Consider the following 20824-nt stretch of genomic DNA (forward strand, 5'->3'; position numbering starts at 1 on the left):
ATGTGGTGCTGCCGTGTGGATTACCTTTTCCGTCCCAGGTGATTTTGCCCTCCTCCCCTCTTCCCCTTGGTCAAAATTCTCTATCCTTGGCAATTTCCTTCTCCAACAAATAAAACCAGACCACATACAGTTCTTACTGCCTCTAATCTTGGGTATTATGAGGAAAGAAATAAATGAACTCATAATAATGTGGGAAGAATTGATACTTCTATAGAGATAAAGAGATTATTTGCAATCTGTATTACTAGCTTCAACAGTAAGTGACTTGGCATGTCAAACCAGTCATCCAGTGGAAGGGAATTTTGTTTGGAAGGATGGAATTATAGTAGGAGATGCAGGGTACTCACAAGTGCAGTCTGGCATCTGCCCATGGCATACTCTTAGCTCTCTCTCCCGCTTTCTAGCATTTTTCCTTTGTTTTGGCCTGAAACTTCTCAGTCCTGAAAATGGTGTGGTAATATTATCTACCTCATATGTTTATTAGGATTAAATCAGGCAGGATTCCTGGAAATACAATGAATAATGTCTTGCATGTTCACTAAGATGTTAGTTTCCTCTAAAAATACTTTCCTGCATGTTTTGGCAGCAGTAACTCCAGTGGTACAAGGTCTTAAGTATCATTTGTAAGCTAGAGACTGCCTGCGGTTTTATACCAGACGTTGTGCTGGGTACAGAGCATGAAAAGATCAATAAAATGAAGTCTCTATGCTCAAAGAGATCACTGTGTCACAGAAAAGATAGCTAAAACAGTTAACTGTAAATCACTGTGATAAATGTTATTTAAAAAGTTTTGGGGGAATTGGAGAAGGCTTTATGGAAGGATTAAGTCTTGACAGGAAGTTACTTTAGCAGTTAGTGATATGTTCTTTGTTCCTCGTAAAAAATTCAGAGAAGCTTTTTTGTTTGCTAGTCTGTCATGGTAATCAGAAACTTAAGAGAAGTTTCTTCTCAGAAGAGCATGCAATTTCATCTTATTTCTCAAATGGTATGAGATCTAAAAGGAAAGTATAATGAATTCTCAGTAAAATTCCTGTTCTTTTTTTTTAGATATGTAGTATGTTTTTACATTCTTTAGATATATAATGGTTTATCATTCAGGAAACCTCACTCTTTCTACTTTCTGTGTCTTAAAACTGTCTTTAATCTCTATCTGAAAGCTAGTAGTCACTTGTACTATACAAATTTTAGGTGCATATATATATCACAACCTAAAAAAAAATCAAATCAGTATTTAAATAAAGAAACTTAGCAGAAATCAGGTGCTGTGGTATTGTATTTTTTGGCTACAGCATTACAGCACAGCTGAAGCTCTTCAAGGTGGGTGGGCCACTGTGCATTTTACCTAGAATATACCTTGTCCTTATACCTTGTCCAGACCTTACCAGCTGTAACTGGACTTACGTTTTAGTGACCACCTTACTTAAATGCCACTGTCTCTGCAAAGCCTGTATTAATATCCCCGCCCTACATTCATCTTTTCCTCTCTTGTGTTTCCACATCCTTTGCACTTACACTGTGACCACTGAATGACTTATTAGAGTGCAAGCTCTGTGAAGGCAGGATCTGTGTTTTGTTTCCTTCATTTAATACTTTGGTGAAACTAGACACTTAGTACATATTTGGTGATTTAAATTGAGTCTAGAAAACTAAGGTTTGATGAAAATGTGCTTTATTATTCGTAAACACCTCTTCTTACAATTTTGGCTCTGAAGTAAGGAATAAATCTCTGGTACGTTCTTATGACTGCTGCCAACATGCAAATATACTGCACATTGAATTAGGTAGATTACAGGCTTAGCTGTTGTAACAAAAAGACCCCCAAATACTGTGGCTTCAACAGGATAGAAGTTTGTTTCTTCACATTAGTCTGGAGATGAACTAGTAGTTCTGTCCTCTTCACCATGAGGCTTGCATATCTGGATCCAAGGTAGCAGGTTCACTTCTTACCATCTTCTCAGCTCATGGGAGAGGGGAAGAGGCAAGGGGAACAGGCCCAGTATGGATAATGGCAGCACACATCATTTCAGCTCACAGTCCACTGGCCAGGACTTGGTCATGTGACCCCACTTTGCTGCAGGGGGGGCTGAGAAATGGTCTCTGTCTGGGCCGCCATGTCTGTAGCTAAAACTTGGGGCTCTTTTTTTAATTAAAAGGAAGAATGGCAAAAGGATAGTAAAAAGAACAGTTTGTGCCTCATAGGTTTTGCCTTTGCTTCCATTTTTAAATAAATAGATGGATTGCTTCAGGTATTAAAGAACTTGTATATTTGACCAAGTCATCAGACTTGGCAGATTTTTTACTGTGCTGCCTGCTCCTTTATCTAGACCTTAGGCTGGGTGATGCAGGCCGTAGAGAGCCTTCCTGGTGAGAACTTTACCATTTACTTCAGTAGACATGACTAAGTACAGACGAGGAAACAGCAGGTGCTTGTTGTGTATTGTGTGAGACAAGCTGTCATGGGCTATAGACAGTTATAGGAAGGGCGAATGGAGGTATGGCGTCATGCGGAAAGGCTTTTTGGAGAATATGGGACTCTGGTTAGGCCTTGAAGATGAGGTAGGATTTGTGTGGTCACAAGCAGAACATCCTAGGCAAGGGAAATGGTGTGCAGGAAAGTTTCAAGACTGGATAACTGAGTTGTATTCTAGGGAAAGCAATGAGTCTTCTGATCTCTGACTAACCAGTTGGCTCCCTGAGTGTGTAATTTGGAGTAGTGCAAAATAAAGTTGATTTATGAAGGATCAAGATTATAGATGTGGTAAAGCTTTGGAGTTGGACACTGAAATGGAGAAAGAGTTTAATTGGGTAATGGGATTCAGATTAGGTAAATTCCTGCCCCCCTCCACCTGGTAATGGAATTCAGAATGAATGAATTCAGTTCCTTTTTCCCTGCCTACTCTCCATGAGGTCACGTATGCCTTCTCAGTTAACACATCCACACGTTCTGTCCTAGCCCCGTTCTTCTGGACGTCTCTGAAATTTTTGACACTTTCACCATCTTTTTTTTTTTTTAACTCGGGCCTTCTCTGGTTTTGCACTGCTCCTCATTTTCTCCATAAGACTCAGTATTCTTCTTTTTTTGCTCTTTTTGTTCTTGGGGCTGCAGGTGTCCTCTTGAAGGCAGTGCTTATATATACCTCCAGTTTGAGCTTTAGTCTTCTATTCCTGATTGCTTGCTGGACATTTTCATCTCATTGCGTCACTGTTATTTAAAGCACTCAACAGATTTCCGGCAAAGCTTTGTGACTCTGCAAGGACCTCTGTGCTTTAGATCCCTTTATGCTTTAAAGCAGAACTTGCAGGCATCTGGGTCTGTGCCTTCTCCCTATCACTGTGTCACTAAATCTTGTCAGTTCTTCCTGGTGATTCTCACATTTGTTCATTTCCATTCTTACTGTTGCCACATTTATCAGTCTTTGAACAGGGTGTGTTTGGATTGTGAGTGGTCCTTGAAGATTCACTGATGATGAATATGAATCAAGGTGCCATAACATCAGTGAGGCCAGATAGTACCTTCTGTTCTGTTACTGGAGCTTTGCTTTCATGTGGTTGAGATTATCAGCTGACTCATATTAGTTGAGTTGGTGCTAGCTTATTTGTGTTGTGTTTAGTGAGATGGTGATATGGATAACTTAATATTACCCAGTATTTGAATTCTCAATAAACTTTTGACTTCTTTTCCTCAGCAGATTTGATTCTTAGTTTGTTAAAATAAATTTTCACAGTTTAAGTCACACACTCAGTAAGAATAATGAAAGCAGATCAGGAAGTATGCTGAGTGTTTGAGAAGAAGACTTTGTCAAGCATAATCTAGAGTCGGAGGGTGAGGTCAGCATTGTGGCAGCATGAGACACCCCTTTGTCTCCCCCGCTCCGTCTACAACCAGTAAAACGCCTGTAACTCAACATAGGTCCGCCGCCTAGCACCCCAGATGCGGGGGGTTCCACACATCTGTCCGTGTAAAGGCGAGGGCACTGGGACACGCAGAGGAGGCTGAACCGGGGAACAGCTGAGGCAGTGCTTGCGAGCCTGGACCCAAAGCTGTGGCGGCTGAGCCTGCAGCCCCACAGAACCCAGGAGAAGCAGAGAAGGCCGTGCACACGCCTGGCCACTCGGCTGCAGCAGCGCCCATGGTCACGGGGAGCCGGGCGGCAGTGGAGGGGGATTGCGGCCCCGCTCCTCCAGTCACGGTGGCGCCCCTGACTCGGAGGCCTGTGCATACCTGCCAACCCCATGGCCCTGGCTGCCCCCTAAACCCTCCCCTGTGGCAGCAGAGCTTGCAAGCCAGGAGACCCTGGACGAGGTGGGGATGCCGCCATCCCAGTGCCGTATGTGGCAACCCAGTAGAGCAGCACCGGGAGCATCAGGGCACCAGCGACCCTGGAGGCACGAGCAGCACCACGGAGGGCACCAGGGACACCTCTGACGGGGGTGGTGGGGGGTGGAAAGTGCAGAGCCTCCTGTGAGATCAGAGGCAGCGCAGGTAAGAGAAGCCAAACACTGGGGCCCTAGCGCCACCTTCTGGAAAACAAAGGAAAGGCCTCTAATTACCAACCTGTTGAATCATTAGAATCAAGTTGGAAGAAAGCTTTACTTAAAGAAGAGAGGTGTTCGCTACTTCACATGCACTGGCAGAGGGACACCTCATCAGGTGACACGGAAACCACGGTAACACGGCATCACAAAAAGAAAACGACGGATCTCCAGAGACCAAGCTTCAAGTCGTGGAATATTGCAGTCTGACTGATAGAGGGTTCAGAATAGCTGTCATGAAGAAACTCAACAAACTGTAAGAAAAGTCAGAAAGGCAGTTCAGTGAGCTCAGGAATAAAATTAATGAACAGAAGGATTACTTTACCACAGAGAGTGAAACGCTAAAAAAGAACCAAACAGAAATTCTGGAGCTGAAGAGCTCAATAAAGGAGATGAAGAACGCATTAGAAGGCACTGGAAACAGAGCAGAGCAGATGGAGGAGAGAATTAGCAAGCTTGAAGACAGAGAAATAGAAATGATACAGGTGGAAGAGGACAGAGAAATAAGATCTAAACAAAATGAAGAAATTCTGCGAGTACTGTCTGACTCGTCTAGGAAGGGCAGTGTTAGGGTGATGGGTGTCCCAGAGGGAGAGGAGCGGGGGAGGGGAGCAGAGAGCTTATTTAAAGAAATAATAGCTGTGGGACTTCCCTGGTGATCTGGTGGCTAAGACTCCACACTCCCAATGCAGGGGACCCAGGTTTGATCCCTGGTCAGGGAACTAGATCCCACATGCCACAACTAAGAACACGTGTGCTGCAACTAAGAGTTCGCATGCCGCAACTAAAAGATCCTGCATGCCGCAACGAAGATCCCATGTGCTGCAACCGACGCAGCCAAATAAATAAATACTTTTTTTTTTTTTTAAAGAAATAATAGCTGAGAACGTCCCAAACCTGGGGAGGGAACTGGATATACAAGTCCAGGAAGCTAACAGAACCCTAATTGTCTCAATGCAAAAAGACCTTTTCCAAGACACATTGTATTAAAACTATCAAAAGTCAATGACAAAGAAAGAATTTTAAAGCAGCCAGGGAAAAAGGGTGGCCACCTGCAAAGGAACCCCCATTAGGCTACCAGCAGATTCTCAGCAGAAACTCTACAGGCCAAGAGAGGGGAGTGGTACTTTGAGAACACCGAAAGAGAAGAGCTGTCAGCCAAGAATACTCTGTCCAGGAAAGTTACCCTTCAGATATGAAGGAGAAATAAAGGCTCTCCCAGACAAACAAAAGCTGAGGGAGTTCATCACCGCCAGACCTGCCTTACAAGAGATGTTGGAAGGAGCTCTTCTACCTGAAACGAAAAGGCAAAAGTACACAAACTTTGAGGAAGGTGGTAAATAGAATCAGAAAATTGTGACTCTATATCAGAATAGGTTGTTAAACATTTAATTACAGCATAAAGGCTAAAGGAAAAGAAAGCAGTAAAAATAACTATAGCTACTTCAATTTGGTAACAAAATCACAACACAAGAAGGGATAATTTGAGGTAACAAACAACATAAAATGGGAAGAGGAAAAGGACAGAAACCATATAGGCAAATGGAGATAGATGCTACCAGCAGAAACAGGACTATTTTACCTATGGGACATTTTATACAAAAAATGATCTGGAGTCCTGCTGTTCTCAATGTGGTCTGTGGTGGCAGCTTGGGCATCTTGCGTTGCTTGTCAGGATTGCAGAGTCCCAGGCACCGTCCAGGGCTACCGGATTAGAATCTGCATTTTTATCACCTCCCCAGGGATGTGCACGCGCTGGGAGACGCTGGTCTAGAACTGACTGTGCAGTTCTTTTATTTTTCTTAGTGGGAGACTTCGCTGCTGAAATAGTTGAACCCTCCAGCTGTTTATCTATTTGTGTTTTTCCGTATTTGTCTTTTTGTTCACCTTAGATTTTTAGGTGAACTTCAGAGGAGACTGTTGTAAGTCTTGTGAACAATGGAGAGTAGCTGGGGGAGGCAGCTGGAGCTGGAGGGGTCACCGAAGTCACCTGGAGCAGGCAGCGTGTGGCCGAGTGAGCCCGGCCTGCCGCGGCCTGGAGGGAACATTCGGAGCGGAGGGGCAACACGTGCAGAGGCAGGAGGGCAGGAAAGGGCATGTGTGAGTGGGAGTGCCGTGGTGAACTTGCAAGAGGACAGCGGGCCTTTGCCGTAGGGTCTGGGCCTGTCCCTTTGCTGCTGTGTGAGGTGCTTCGCTGTGCGGCCTCCGCTGTCAGCTCCTGAAAGTTTCCCGTTACTCTAATGCCCTGCCCTTCAGCTCTCCCAGACTCCCCTACCATCCTCACCTTGTTTAGCCTTTGCCAAGACGTGTTTTGGTATATTCTGTGCCAGTGGCCTCCTAGGCAGCCTTTAAACTTCATTTCAAGCTCTCTGTGAGACCTGCACGCCTTCCAGCAGACTGTCTCCATAGTTGGGGTCCTCCTTGCCCCTTCTGTATATCTTACATTGTGCTGAAATTGATGACAAACGTAACGTTCAACCACGTTGATGTGTGCAGCCTATTCATTTTCACTGTTGTGTAATATTCCATGTATGGAGATAATCATACTGGTGAACGTTTTTAAGGTATTGTCAATCTTTTTAGAAATCATGCTGCTATAAATATTCTGGTTACATGGCTTCTTGAGTATGTATATGAGGTTTTTTTTTATAACTTTATTTATTTTTGGCTGTGTTGGGTCTTCGTTGCTGCGCGTGGGCTTTCTGTAGTTGTGGCGAGCGGGGGCTACTCTTCGATGCGGTGCGCGGGCTTCTCATTGCGGTGGCTTCCCTTGTTGCAGAGCACGGGCTCTAGGTGCGTGAGTTTCAATAGTTGCAGCACGCGGCCTCAGTAGCAACACGCGGGCCTCAGTAGTTGCGGCGCGTGGGCTCAGTAGTTGTGGCACACAGACTCAGTAGTTGTGGCTCGCAGGCTCAGTAGTGTGGCTTGCGGGCTCTAGAGTTGTGGCGCACGGGTTTAGTTGCTCCGCGGCATGTGGGATCTTCCCGGACCAGGGCTCGAACCCGTGTCCCCTGCATTGGCAGGCAGATTCTCAACCACTGCGCCACCAGGGAGGTCCCGAGTATATATGAGTTTCTTTGTAGTGTTTTTCAGCCTAATTTGACTGTGATCCAGAGAAACAACATTTTATAACGTGACCTGATTTTTGTGTGTATGTCTGTCTGTATATATATATGTATGTCAACTGATTTTTTAAAAAAGTTTAACAGTTATATTTACCCTTTGTGTGATGCACTATCTTTTTTCCTTCTAAAAATAAATACTTGTTGAGATTAAATTAATGAATTGTGACCTGCTGTTTAAAATATTGCTGTAGGGTGTGTTGTGTATGTGTGAATGTATATGTGTACGTAGATGTGTCACATCATGACTATAAATTGATAAACGTATGTACGTGTGTCAGCACGTGTGTGTGTGTCTAGAACTTGATTACGTTTCACCAAATTGTTTTTGAAATGGTTATACCTGTTTATATTGGTGTGGCCTCCCGAGTCTGGGAACTTAGCTTTTTATCATGTGTCCGTGGTCTTTTAAAGCACGTACTTGGCACAGAATCGGTAAGTACTCACTGAATAGTCTGGTGAAAGAAAATGAGGATTTCATACGTGTAACTGCAAGACTACCATGCTGAGCAAGCACTGGTTTCTCAGGCCAGCCTTAGGGACGCTCACCAGGCCAGCGTTACAGAGCGGGTGACCCGATCGTGATGTCGGTTAGGCGTGTACAAGTCCATTGTAGGGGTTCTTGACTACGTTGTTCAGTTGTGACAGTTATGTTCCAAAGAAAGATACATTGACAAAATTGCATTATTATTTCGATTGGTAAAAAGTGATTGGGGCTAAAGTTTCCCATGAGTGATAACAAGTTTCTTTTTTCCCCTGGAGGAATCAATAAAATGGTTTTCATAGCCTTAAATTCGTAAGACCTAAACATCGTCTAACATTTAATTATATCTAGCTTTTGCTCAATAGTAATGTAGCCATTTAAAAATTTTTGCTAGCATTATTCTTGTACAAGGCTTTTTTACGTTAAAGTCCCTTTCTTTTGTTGTTATAAAAATGCCCCACTGTATTGGGTGCTACAGCTTTTTACCTGCAGGGACAGTCATATCCCATTATGCAAGTTCATTCAGCCGCAGCGTTCACATCAGGAAAATCGTGCTGTATAGAAGAGTCTCCATTTGTATTTGGCTGAGGTTGTAGCAGATTATTCTGAGGGGAATCATTCTGTTTTAAGAACAATGAAGCCCCACTTGGAGCGTGTTGAAAATCTTTGTTTTCTCCTCATGCTCTGGACCCACTGCCTGAGAGGGAAAGTTAAGATACAGTTGTTTTACAGACCAATGTAGGAACTTCTCTAGAGAAAGAGAAGTATTGTATTTTGATTATCGAAATTTCTTAACATGACAGTAACTTGCGCTTAAGTAGTGCTTTAAAGCTTTAAAGATGTTTTCCATACATGCCTCACCTAAGTACTGGGGGCAGCCATTCTAACTCCATTTACCAGGTGGGGACCTGGTAGCTCAGTTTGTTACTAGTCCAGGGTCATTTATGCAGCTCAGAGGTGGCCAAGTACATGGGCAGTGCTGGTCTGTTGACCGCTAACTCATTTTGACACTGTCGACAGTCAAACATATTTAAGCAGAGCGTGTCCCAGATGTTTGTCAGTTTATAGGTGTCACTTCTCAGATTTAAAAGCAGGATATTTTGGCATAAATTGTATATGCGTAACCTCCCTCCTAAGGAATTTTGGGGGAATGTGTTTAGTTTTTACTGGGTTGAAATTATTGGCCTCAGTGGTATTTTGTAGATTCACTCTCACCTTTAGATAAAAAGTATGTACTTAAACAGAAACCTAAATTTTTGAAAAAGCTTGGTTTTTATTGATACCTCTTACTGTATTTTTTTCATAATCAAGTGATTTATAGAAATCTGTTATATATAAGCTTCTGAATATTTGATATAATTTCCAGATAGTACTTCTATTTTCCATTTTACTTTAATTGTACAGGCAAGTATGTGAAGGTAATCATAAGAGCATTTAAAATTATCAAGAAATAATACATTCAAAGATATGAAGAATAGTACAGCTGAGGCTTGTATTCTTGTATACTTAGGTGACTTTCCCTACAGTGTTTTTCAGAGTTTTTTGACCATGACCCAAAGAGCTAACATTTTATAACACACCTTAGTTCATCTATAACTTTTCTTAATCTCAGGGTTCTATCTGAGATTTATTCATGTTGATACAAGGCTTCTTGAGGCAGTCCTTGTTGTTTCTCGTCCTACAATTAGTATTAATCGATTAAAAAATCCCCCCCCCCCACCCAGTGTGTTGATTGCAAAATGGAAGTTGTTGTAGTTTTCAAGGGCATTTCCTCCTAATTACCAGTGAGGGTGTGCATGTTTTTATGTGTTTATTGGCCATATATTTCTTCTGTGAATTACTCGTTCGTATCTTTTTGTCCATTTTTCTGTTTAGGTTGGTTGTCTGTTTCCTACTAATTTCTGTTTCATTTTTTAAAACCTCTTTGATTTTTACTTGTTGGTAATCTTTTAAGCAATACACTACACATTTAATAAAGGACTTACTTTTTACTGTGGGATATTACTACTCCTGGTTCAAATATGGTGAGTGAGTAAACTGTTCACATAAAGTAGTTTTGAATTCTTAGACAGATTTGGGGGGAAGCTCCTAGGAAAGGAAAATTAGTAAACTCATTAAGGTTCTTGAAGGTTGATTTATAACCTTTCGGCACAGCCAAGACACACCTCTTCTTAGCAAGCTGCTGCTGTGCCATTTGAAAATTTGAACGTGTGAATTCTGTAACCCTCCATTACGATTGTATAAAGAACCAGAATGCTTCCTATATGCTGTTATATTTTATTTTATTTTTTAATACTAGCGTTTCTCTGTTTCTTCTCCGTAATTAGGTCCTCGATGGGCTTCCTGGAATACTGGTGTGTTTATTTGCATCAGATGTGCTGGCATCCATAGGAATCTCGGGGTTCATATATCCAGGGTCAAGTCAGTCAACCTAGACCAGTGGACACCGGAACAGATCCAGGTAAACGTTTCCCTACCGAGAAATTATTGAAAGTATTTAAAATGGATGTATAATCCAGTTTTAATCCTTCTTGCACCTAAGGATTAACACTGAAAAGTAGTATATTGAAATATGGAATATGCCACATACAAAATTCGAGTGTTATCTGAATTGTCGGTTCACAGATGTGCATTTTTTCTTGATTCTACAGTAAAGTCAGTTTTTAATCTATTTTTACCTAAAATGTTGATTTTGAAGTATTTAAAAAATAAATTTCTTTTCCTTGTGCTGATGAAATTTGCAGGTGTAATTCTGTAGTCTGTTTTGCTTTGCTGTCAGTAGAGGGCGCCTGGGTAAAGACAAAGAACAAACCACCTCTTCCTGAGCGCTAACTGGAAGGCCTTCCCCTCTGTGCAGGGGTGGGTGTTCTCCGTAGGCAGATAGGGCCAAGGAGTCGGGAGACAGCCCAGGTAGCAAATGTTCTCGTGACTGATTTGGGCTTGTTTCGAGCGGTTTAGCTTTTTAGAGATAAATTTGTAATTTTAAGGCCTTGCCCTTTTTCCAGTGTGACAGTATTAAATTCTCAAAATCATACTTGCTAGTCCTTAAGGTTAATTGCTAATGTAAAAATGATGATTTCTACTGGTTTTATTTTATAGTTCACGGTGAAATTACATAACTTTCTCTAATGACCTTTTCAAATTACTTTTAGTCAGCATGAAGTCTAAATATACAGATATATGTAGTTGAACTTCAGTGATACACACACAAACCTCACAATCATAAAAGAACAAAAATAACACAAAAATTGGCACGGGTGGGGTGGGGTGAGGGTGGAAAGAATAGAATAGAATGCTGGGAGGGAGTGGTCATTAAAAAAAGATACATAGACTTGGTTAAAGAAAGTAAAATTTCTATCCTGAAGACATATTTATGCCAAAGTAAGTTCTAGATGTAGCAAAGATTTAAATGTTAAAAAGAAATCAAACCTCAAAAATACTCAAAGGAAAAAAATAGAACAGAGATTTTTCAGGCCATAAAGTCAAGCATAATTTACTTAGTTTAGTCTTAGACTAGTTTTTGAACATTTTGCTGGCTAAAGCATAAAAGGAAATATGAAACTGTATTTTCGAGATCCTTGAGGAGAAAATTTACTTGTTAATCAAGGAAGCAGAGCTTTTTGAACATTTTATATGAGGCAGTGATCTTAGTAACATCTCTGTAGTAACTGTGGTGACAGATTTCATGACATTGTTTAAGTTGTCTTCAAGAAAATGTGTAGCTTGAAAATGTAACTTGGTGTTTGTAATGGATTATGGAGGTACAAAACATTCAAGACCAAGTGTATTGCCTTTTTAATGGTTCATTTCAAACTAAGGAGAAAACATGAAATCCCTGGACAATTAAATTCTCCAGAAATATTATTTTTCTCAACTAGGCTGCTGAAAGGAGTTGAGTAGCAGGTTATTTGAAGTAGGCAGCTGTTCTTTTTTAATAGTTTAGAGCATAACTTCCCAAACAGAGGGCTGTAGTTCACTGGTTTTCTGTGGGATTGGTTATAGGTACAAAGCAAGATCCTGTATTATTAAATGTGTAAGGATTTTGAAAGCAATTATTAAGTAATATACAGTCTTTGAAATTGTATTTGAACACGTTTGCATGGTTCCAACTGTCAGCTTCTTCAAACAAGAATCACTGTTTTCGAGTGCAAGATTTTTGATGAGTACCTGTCACAGGGGATGCTCTGTGTGGCTCCGTAAGCCGTGGGGCTCCTCCTGCAGGTGAGGCGGGTAAAGGTGGGGTGCACTCCTGCAAAGTCAGATGGAGGAGACCGTGAAGTTTCACTTTAAAGAAGAGCAGGGAAGCCTAACCACACGGACGCATCTTGTGAGGGGCTTGTCGGCGCTTGCAGGCAAAGCCGGAGTTGTTCTTCGGAAACTGGCCCTGGACTCCTGTGCGGTGAAGAGGAAGAAGCGGTTGGCCAAGACCCCGGGCTCCACACTGCGGAGCACAGGGGTTGTTTTAAGGCCGCTGGTTCTAGAGAGGCCACAGAGCAAAGTGATTGAGAAAGCTGTCTCTGGAGCCAGACGGCCAGGTGGGCCTGGGCGGTGCTGACAGGATGCCGGAGCGCAGGTGCCTGAGCGCCCTTGTCTGCGAGGTGGGGTGGCAACTGTCCCCTGCAGGGGCCGTGAGGACCAGCTAAGGTAGCGCAGGTAAAGCATTTACAGCGGGGCCTGGCACGCTTTTTACTGAGGTATAGTGGATTTACAGTGTTGTGCTCTTTTTAGACGGGCACGTCGTGAACCCTCAGTAACGTCGACTTGTCAGTTACCAGGAGGATTAGTCCATCTGTTCACTGTGCAAACCCTCGCCGTTGCTGCTTCGAGTATCTTTCTGATCTTAAGCAGTTAGCTTCCCTAGTGAATCTGCCGTGATGGATTGGTTGCTAAATGTACTACTGAGTAAACAAACAAACGGACCCATTGTGTGGTATTACTGAGTATAGAAGAATTACTTTTTGAGAATATTTGTGAGAAATAATTCACGTTTAGTGGTATGGGATGGTAAGGCATTCAGAGATGAGTGGTTAGGTAGCGGCATCCGTTGTCTGTTGAGGTCACTCTTATTCAGCTTTAAGCAGATCCTATTTCCTGTGGTGGTAGGTGTGTTCCTTACAATCCAATTCTATCCACCCTTGGCATTATTTATTTATTTACTTAAAAAAAAATGAGGTATAATTACAGAGAGAATCCAGATAAAAGTGAGTTTTACGTACCTTGGCAGATGTCTTTACAGTCGTCCACCTGTGTCCTCCGGAAGTTGGTTCCAGGACCCCCACGGACACCGAAATCCATGGATGCTCAAGTCCTTTACCTGAAATGGTGGAGTTCCTGGACACGGGGCCGCGCATGGGCAGAGCTGACTGTGTGCGTCAGCAGGACCCCGGTACAGATACTCTGAGCGCGTCCATCACTAGGGAGAGGTTCCTTGTGTCCCTTTCTAGTCAGGACCCCCAGGGGCAGCCGCTGCACTGATTTCTGTTCCCTTAGGTTGCTGTGCATTGGAACTTTTGTCTTTTGGAGTCCGTTCTTACTAACTCTGAGTGTAGGTTCAGATTGGGGAAAGTGAAGATCGCAGTGTGATTTAGTGTTCCATATCCTTACGATGTAAGAATTTATTTAGCATAGAAACTGCGTGGGCGATACTTGCTCATAGAGTAAGAGAAGTGCTTTCACTGCGTGTGGTCAGTTCTGCTCTGGGTCTTCCCCACCACCACCCAGACATGTCATGGGGATCGTGTCTCTCATTTTCAAAGATGATACTTCGTTTTGGTTTTATTTATTTTCTATCTTTTATAAGTAAATGTGGAAACATTTAATCTCTGAGCCCCGTCACCCTGTTGAATAAAAGTGGTTTTTGTTAACATATGAAGTTTTTCCTCAGGACTTCTTATCAACTGATATTATATATACATCATATTTATGTCAGTTATTTATATATATGTTTGTGTGGCAGTCAGTGTTTAGGGCATCTGTCATATTATAGCTATGTTAGAATTGCTGTATGCTTACTTTTAAAAGAAAATAATTTATCTACAAAACTTATTTTTATTTTGATAGAATGGAAATAGAGTTATTCATCTTAAATTTTAATAAAACAGTTTTTTAAATCATGGTTCATAGATTAAATGTCTTTGATCTTGGGTTTATTGTTGGGTACTTCTCAAATTTTTGGAAAGGATCAATGTTTCAATACTTTTATAAATACTATAGCTTTTCTTTTAAATTTTGTACTGGTTCATCTACTCTACGTCTTGATTACCATTTTTCCCCATCATTTAAAAATTCTTAATTATTCATTTTTCAGTGTATTGAAGGAGTTAAAATAAAGAATACAGTAAACAACAAGGTCGTACTGTATAGCACAGGGAACTATATTCAATATCCTGCAAGAGACCATAGTGGAAAAGAATATGAAAAAAATTATATATATATATATATATATATGTATAACTGAATCACTCACTTTGCTGTGCACCAGAGAGTAACAACACTGTAAATCAGCTGTACTTCAATGAAAAAGATAAATTAAGAAAAAGAAATGGGTATTAAAAAAAATGAAGAGTAAAGTTTCTTAGCTCACTTTGTAGATAGTCGTGTAAATTGTGTTGTTCAATAAAACACCTCAATGAGACTTTGTCCATAGTGGAGAGTATACTCCGTATATTTGGTGTTTAAACTGATAACTTTTGGACCACTTTTAATATTTTATGTATCTATAAATCTTTTAGTAATCTTCTCTCACATGCTCTTTGTTTTACTACTTACTAGTGTCATTTATTGATATGGTACTTGGTATTTTTTTGGAAACACCAAGCCCACACAACTAAAATGTATTCGTGTATAAGATATATCCAGTCTCCCTAGGCATAGTGGCCTTGCCTTCAACATTTTGTAGGCATTTTCCCTTCCGTGTCTTTATAGCTTTACCATTTGTGCTTTAGCTTTGGACTACACTTTGGACTAGAAGGGGGGATCTTTGAACCCAGCTCTCCTCACATCACTGTGTACTGTTACAACAGAAGAACAGAAGCTCTCCTCTCATTTTCTGTCCACCCATCCTCCGAATGTTTCCGATCTGACTTCCAGCTGTTTGTTCTCTTGGTCTAGGGGCAGGGTGGAGGAAGGTGGTGGGTGCCGGGTTCTCTGCCTTTATTTTCATTCTCAGCCTTCCTTCCTGCTTTTCCACCTAATTAAAAAAACTATGTTCATTTGGAGACATCTTTAAACTTTTTCCTCCTCTTTGAAACACGCTGCCTCACTCCCCCCTTTCATAAAAGTTTCCCTTGTGCCCTCTGACCCCCAACAAACAGCCCTCGACTCTGTCGTGCTCCTTGACTCGCTGGTTGGCTTGTTCACCAGTTAGCGTTTACCAAGGACTCACGGTGGCCGGCCACTGTCCTGCAGCGACTAGCTCTTACCTTCCTTCAGCAGCTGGATTTCTTGAGTAGGGTCTTTACCTGCGATTTCATTTCTTTGCCTGACTTTTGCCTTTGCTAGCGCGTTTTATTCCCGCCACTCTGCTGAGTTCGCGATCACAAAGAACACAGTCACTCCTGTGGCCACAGGAGTGGCCCAGCTCTCCGTCCACCTCCGCCTTGGACTCCCTGCTTCCCTGACACTCATCGCTGCCTCCTTGAAGCCTTTTCTGTGTACTATCCTCATCTTTTGTTTTGTTTCATTATTTAGTCTCTGTAGTTTTTTCCTGTTTCTTTTTCTGCTTTTCCCTTCTGCTGGAGACTTTATACAGTTTTGTCTTTAGCCTTTTTGCTCTTTTGTCTTTCTCCATGTCGAAAACTCAGTTACTCTCATGGGTTCAGCCGGTATTTTTCTGTGCAGTTGGTTTTTCCCTCTCTTTCCAGTAGTGACTTCTATAGAGTTTCAGTTCTTCTTTTAGATTGTCTGTTCGAAACCTTTGATATTCATGGATTCATCATGCCTTAAGAAACCTTGGATATCCTTGGCGTGAAGTAATTGGTAATTTTCCCAAGTGTGTTTGGTAAGTCTGGAGTTAGCCCGTTAGGTTGATTCCAAGGCACTGGAATTTCAACATGGTTTTACATTATCTACTCATATTTGTATATTGAAGAACTCTTGTGAAGTAATTAAAAATCTTGTTGCTTTGTGAAAAATGTTTTGCATAAAACATAGAAAGCCGACTGCTAATGCAATGATAGAAGTTAAGAGAAAGGAATAGATGTGACCAGGCATGGATTTTTTTTTTTTTTTTTTTTTTTTTGCTAGATAACGTGATGCATTTGAGTAGAATAAAGAACAGAATATCAGAATTAACAGCTGCTCTTTAACAGTATTAACAGAACCTCTAGATGTCTCATATGGAAACAGGAAAAAAGGATTTATGAAATTGTTTCAGTGTTTCATTATGGAAAATTTTGCCCACAGTCATAGTAATTAATGTGTATATTTGTAAATGTTAAGATTGGTAGATGTCTATTTACCTGTAGCTTGGTACATCTAAAATTTAAATAATCATCTGTTTGTCCAGACTGGCTTTCTTTCCTGTGCCTTTGTATTCCATCAGTTCTTAATTTTTTCGTTGTTTCTGTTGCTTTCCATTTTTCCCCCTTTTCTCCGCATGTTCCAGTATACTTGTGAAATTCCAAAAATACGGCAGCCATAGGGAGTCTAACTTAAGCTAGTGTGTGGAAGTTCCAGGGTAATACGTGCAGGTACTAGAAGGCAGTACTTTTCAGCATTTCAAGCCGTCCCACGCTGAAATTGACTGCCTTGGAGGGTAGTCAGTTTACCATCCCCGGGATGGTTTGTGCAGAGGCTGGGCGAGCACCTGGAGGTGCGTAGCTGGGGTTCAAGCAGTGGATGGCAGGTGGGGAGCAGTTTGGACGATTGAAGTCTCTTTCACGCTTGAGATTCTTTGATTGTATGCCCAGTGCTCTTTGGTTACCACAGCAGTTCAAAATACATTTTCATTATCTGTGTTAGAATAAAGACGGTGTATCACAGTTAGAGATGTGATTCTGCTTTTTCCAGAAGTCAAATTCCACCCCAGAGGATAAAAATTTTCTGAACTCTCCAGAAATTCAAAAGAATGTGACAAGATGATTGGGTTAAGTCTGAAAGACGGGTTCTAAAAATGTTTTGGACAAACTTTTTTGCTCTTGATATTTTCTTTCATAAAGAGAAAATCACTAGCTAAATAAATAGGTATAGATTTCTATGATAACCTTGTTATTCCCAGAAAAACCTACTATAAGGGAACTTGGTGTAGCCTTTAGTTTAATTTGGCAATAGATGTGTCATAGCGTTGACCTGCTTGTCTTAGTTTAAACTTTTGGTTTTTCTTAGAAAAGGGTTTTTCCTGAGGAAGTTACTAACATCATGGATTTCTGGCTGATCTTCGTCAGTAAGCTTTGCCGTATTCTGTCACCTCGGCTTCAGTTCCTAATCAGGCCAAATCAGGGAGAACAGGCAAAAGGGGCTTGATAGTTACTTTAACTACTTCTCTGTGGGTAGAAAAGCACCTAAAATGACAGGTACTTTTTATGTTGTGGTCACGTTGTGTGCATCCTCCGGGGTAGAATTGGGGTGTAAAAGCTTTAAGAGGTTGGGGATGAAAGTGGCTGAATACACTGAGGAAGTTTTCTCCTCTTTCACTTTCTGACATAGTGTGTTTTGGATGGAGTTATGATAAATTTTATTCTCTAGAAGCATATTAATTTTGTGAAATGAAACGACTTGCAGTTGATGTTAAGTTCAGCCTCCTGTGAGCTCCCTCTGCCGTCTTTAAAAAATGGAAACCGGGAACTAGAGTGTTGTTAGGCAATCAGAACTTAAATTTTACTTGAATCATGCGGTTGTGCAGGTTTGTTTTACTTGGAACAGGATCCAAGGATGTATCACATTGATCCTTTCTCCGGGCCTGGTCTTAGCTCTTGGTGAGTAGTTAAATTGTCAGTTCATTGCAAAAAATGGCATTATGGCACCATTTTGAGTCTTTAGGTGCAGGTGAGATAAGTTAATATGTTTTCCTGGGAGTTCTGCAGAGGGAAAAGATGCATTAAATAAAACATATTATTAACAGTGATCTCACCTGTGTTTTTCAGTGAGGCTACTGGCACATGTAAAACACGGTAACTGGCTCATTATCTTTCTGTTTCCCGGCGGTGGTGTAGGTGTGTCGCGGCTGTTACACGGTCCTCCGGGGCCACTGCAGCACTCTCTTGCTTGATGTTTGCGTGGTCTGTCTTCTTTCGTGCTTTTACGTTTGACCTGTCTCAGTCTTGAAATATAAAAGGTTTCTTCTAGACAGGAAATGCCTGCATGTGGTATGCTCTTCCAGTATGTAGTTTCAAGTTTTTTATTTCAGTGACTTTTTAAAAACTAGTTTTTTAGTATCGTGTTTCCTTGTTTGAATTTCCTTTTTCAGTGACTCTCTTACCTGGCTGTTGGGTCTTCATTGCCTGACTCTATTATTTGTCACTTTCTCTTGGATCCTTTTCATTACTTTTTTTTTTTTAATTAAAATTTTTTTCTTTTTTTGCCTCTCCAGTTTTCTTAGACCGTTGTTTGCTGTGTTTATTTGTTTTGGCCATCTATTTAATTTAATATTCATTTCTGAAATATTTTTTCTTTTATTTCTAATTCTTTTCCTGAGTTTTCATTTTAATTCTGCATGTTTCTAATTTCTGATATAGTTGTTCTTTCATAACACCACGTCCGTGAACTCATTTTACATATTCTTTTGTATTTTGTATTCATGTCTTTTAGCTTGTTCTGAATTAGTAGGCTACCGTTTTGATCTGTTTCCTGGGTGTATTTGTTCTCGTGGGGCTTCACTGTCAGAGATGTTGTTCCACGTCTTATTCTCCTTTTCTGATAACTTTGTATGAGACTTGACCTTGATTGTTTTCTGTTGATCATCTTTATGTGACATTGGTTTTTCATTACCTTTAAAAGGAACTCATATTCAAGATAGCTTTTCTAACCTCACAGACCTCTCTCTTCTGTTGTTTTCACATGATGTTTAAAAAGTAAAACCACTTGTTTTCTGAGATGATTGCTCTGTTCCCTTCTCCCACTTTTCTCTGGACCTTCTCGTCCTTTATCTCCATTATTTCTGTCCTGCTCCATTTTGAATCGTTTCGCAGGAGTTGCTACTCAGTGTAGGGCCCTGTCCTGGAAGGGAGATCTGGTGGTTCCTCATGGGAGCGCCTCCCCATTCCCAGCTTCTTGCACTTCCTTGCTCTTCGGGTGGGTAAAATCCCTTCAGCTTGATCTGCCTTCTTCACGTTGCTTCACAGCAGTTTCCCGTTTGTATTTCTCCACTGTCTTAGTGTTCTGTTCTCAGATCCACCTGATACCTCATTAGCTGCAGGCAGGTCTAGTGGTCATTATGCCTCGTCCTTACCTGATGGCATCTCGGGATTTGTGGGGATCCTCCGTCACCAAATTTCGGTGTGTATATTGTGCATGGGTTTTGGTGTTTTTAATCTAGTACTACTTTCTTTTTTTTTTTTTTTTTTTGTGAGGAACTTCTCAGAGCTTCAGAAACTGTCACTGCTGTTACAGAATTCCCATGACAAGTAATATTTAATAGAATAAAGTTGTCATTAAAAAAGCTAATTTGAAGCACTCTATGATTTAACCACATTTGACCTGTATGTGTTAGAACATTGTTTAACCTCTCAAGGTTTTGACCCTTAGATAAATTTCCATAGTGCCTTATATAACCTGACACATAATAAGCTTTCAATATACAGTTCTTGGTACACACTTATTCAAGAGACCCCTGGTCAAACAACTTTTTTCTTATTTTGTGGGAGGAGTACTCATTATAATTCCATCAAGCTGATGAAATTTCTCAAATTGTGGCCTCATGTGCACACTTAACTTTTTTTTTTTTTTTTTTAAATTGTGTATCCACTTTACAGATTTTCTGCAATGGCCCATTCTCAAACTGCTTAGAGGAAGCTTTTGTATTTTTTTTTGTATTTTTTATTTTATTTATTTATTTATTTATACAGCAGGTTCCTACTAGTCATCAGTTTTATACACATCAGTGTATACATGTCAATCCCAATCGCCCAATTCATCACACCACCACCACCCTGCCGCTTTCCCCGCTTGGTGTCCATACGTTTGTTTTCTACATCTGTGTCTCAATTTCTGCCCTGCAAACCAGTTGACTGAGATTCAAGTTATGCCAACTCCTTGCCAGGATCGTTAAATGTGTCCTCAAAGAAGCAGAGCAAGGTGGCAGCACAGTGCTGGGTTTATCTATTACCTGATGTGCGGAGTGAGGTGAAGAAAGAAATGTGATACTGTCTATAACAAAATATAATCTGTGAAGTTTAATAGGCGGTTTGCATTTTAAACAATCCATTGGGGGAAAAGGTCACATTTATTTTGAATCTGAACGTGCACGATTGTGATTTTTCTCTTGATTTTATTAATTGTTTTTGAGGTTAAACTTTTAAAAATATCAGTAATGCTTTTCAGAGTTCCCTTTTCCTAGTGACTGGCTATAGTTCTTGACTGGCTATAGTTCTTGGCTCAAGTCACTCATTAACCCTATTAATTCCGTACTGCCGAGGTGGGGCTGAGAGTGTAACCAAAGAAATCACAAGCTGCTTGAAGATAACGGGCTTCTGTCCCGTAGGGAGTGCTCTGTTGGGTACGAAGCTGTTGAGTGGCAGTGAATGTAGAA

General features: G+C 41.0%; 1 protein-coding gene across 5 annotated transcripts in view; it reads left to right on the top strand.

The window, feature by feature from the left end:
* SMAP1 (small ArfGAP 1) overlaps window positions 1-20824 on the top strand; it is a 152777-nt gene that overhangs the window by 40616 nt on the left and 91337 nt on the right. For 4 of the 5 annotated variants that reach the window (XM_082405084.1, XM_082405086.1, XM_082405085.1 and 1 more), the window contains exon 2: window positions 10467-10600. The exons of the other annotated variant lie outside the window; for it this stretch is intronic. In XM_082405084.1, the coding sequence (XP_082261210.1) occupies window positions 10467-10600 (134 nt within the window). The remainder of the gene's footprint in view (window positions 1-10466; window positions 10601-20824) is intronic. 5 annotated transcript variants of the gene reach the window in all.

This window comes from Balaenoptera borealis (assembly GCF_965194805.1).
Source record: "Balaenoptera borealis genome assembly, chromosome: 9".
NCBI lineage: Eukaryota > Metazoa > Chordata > Mammalia > Artiodactyla > Balaenopteridae > Balaenoptera > Balaenoptera borealis.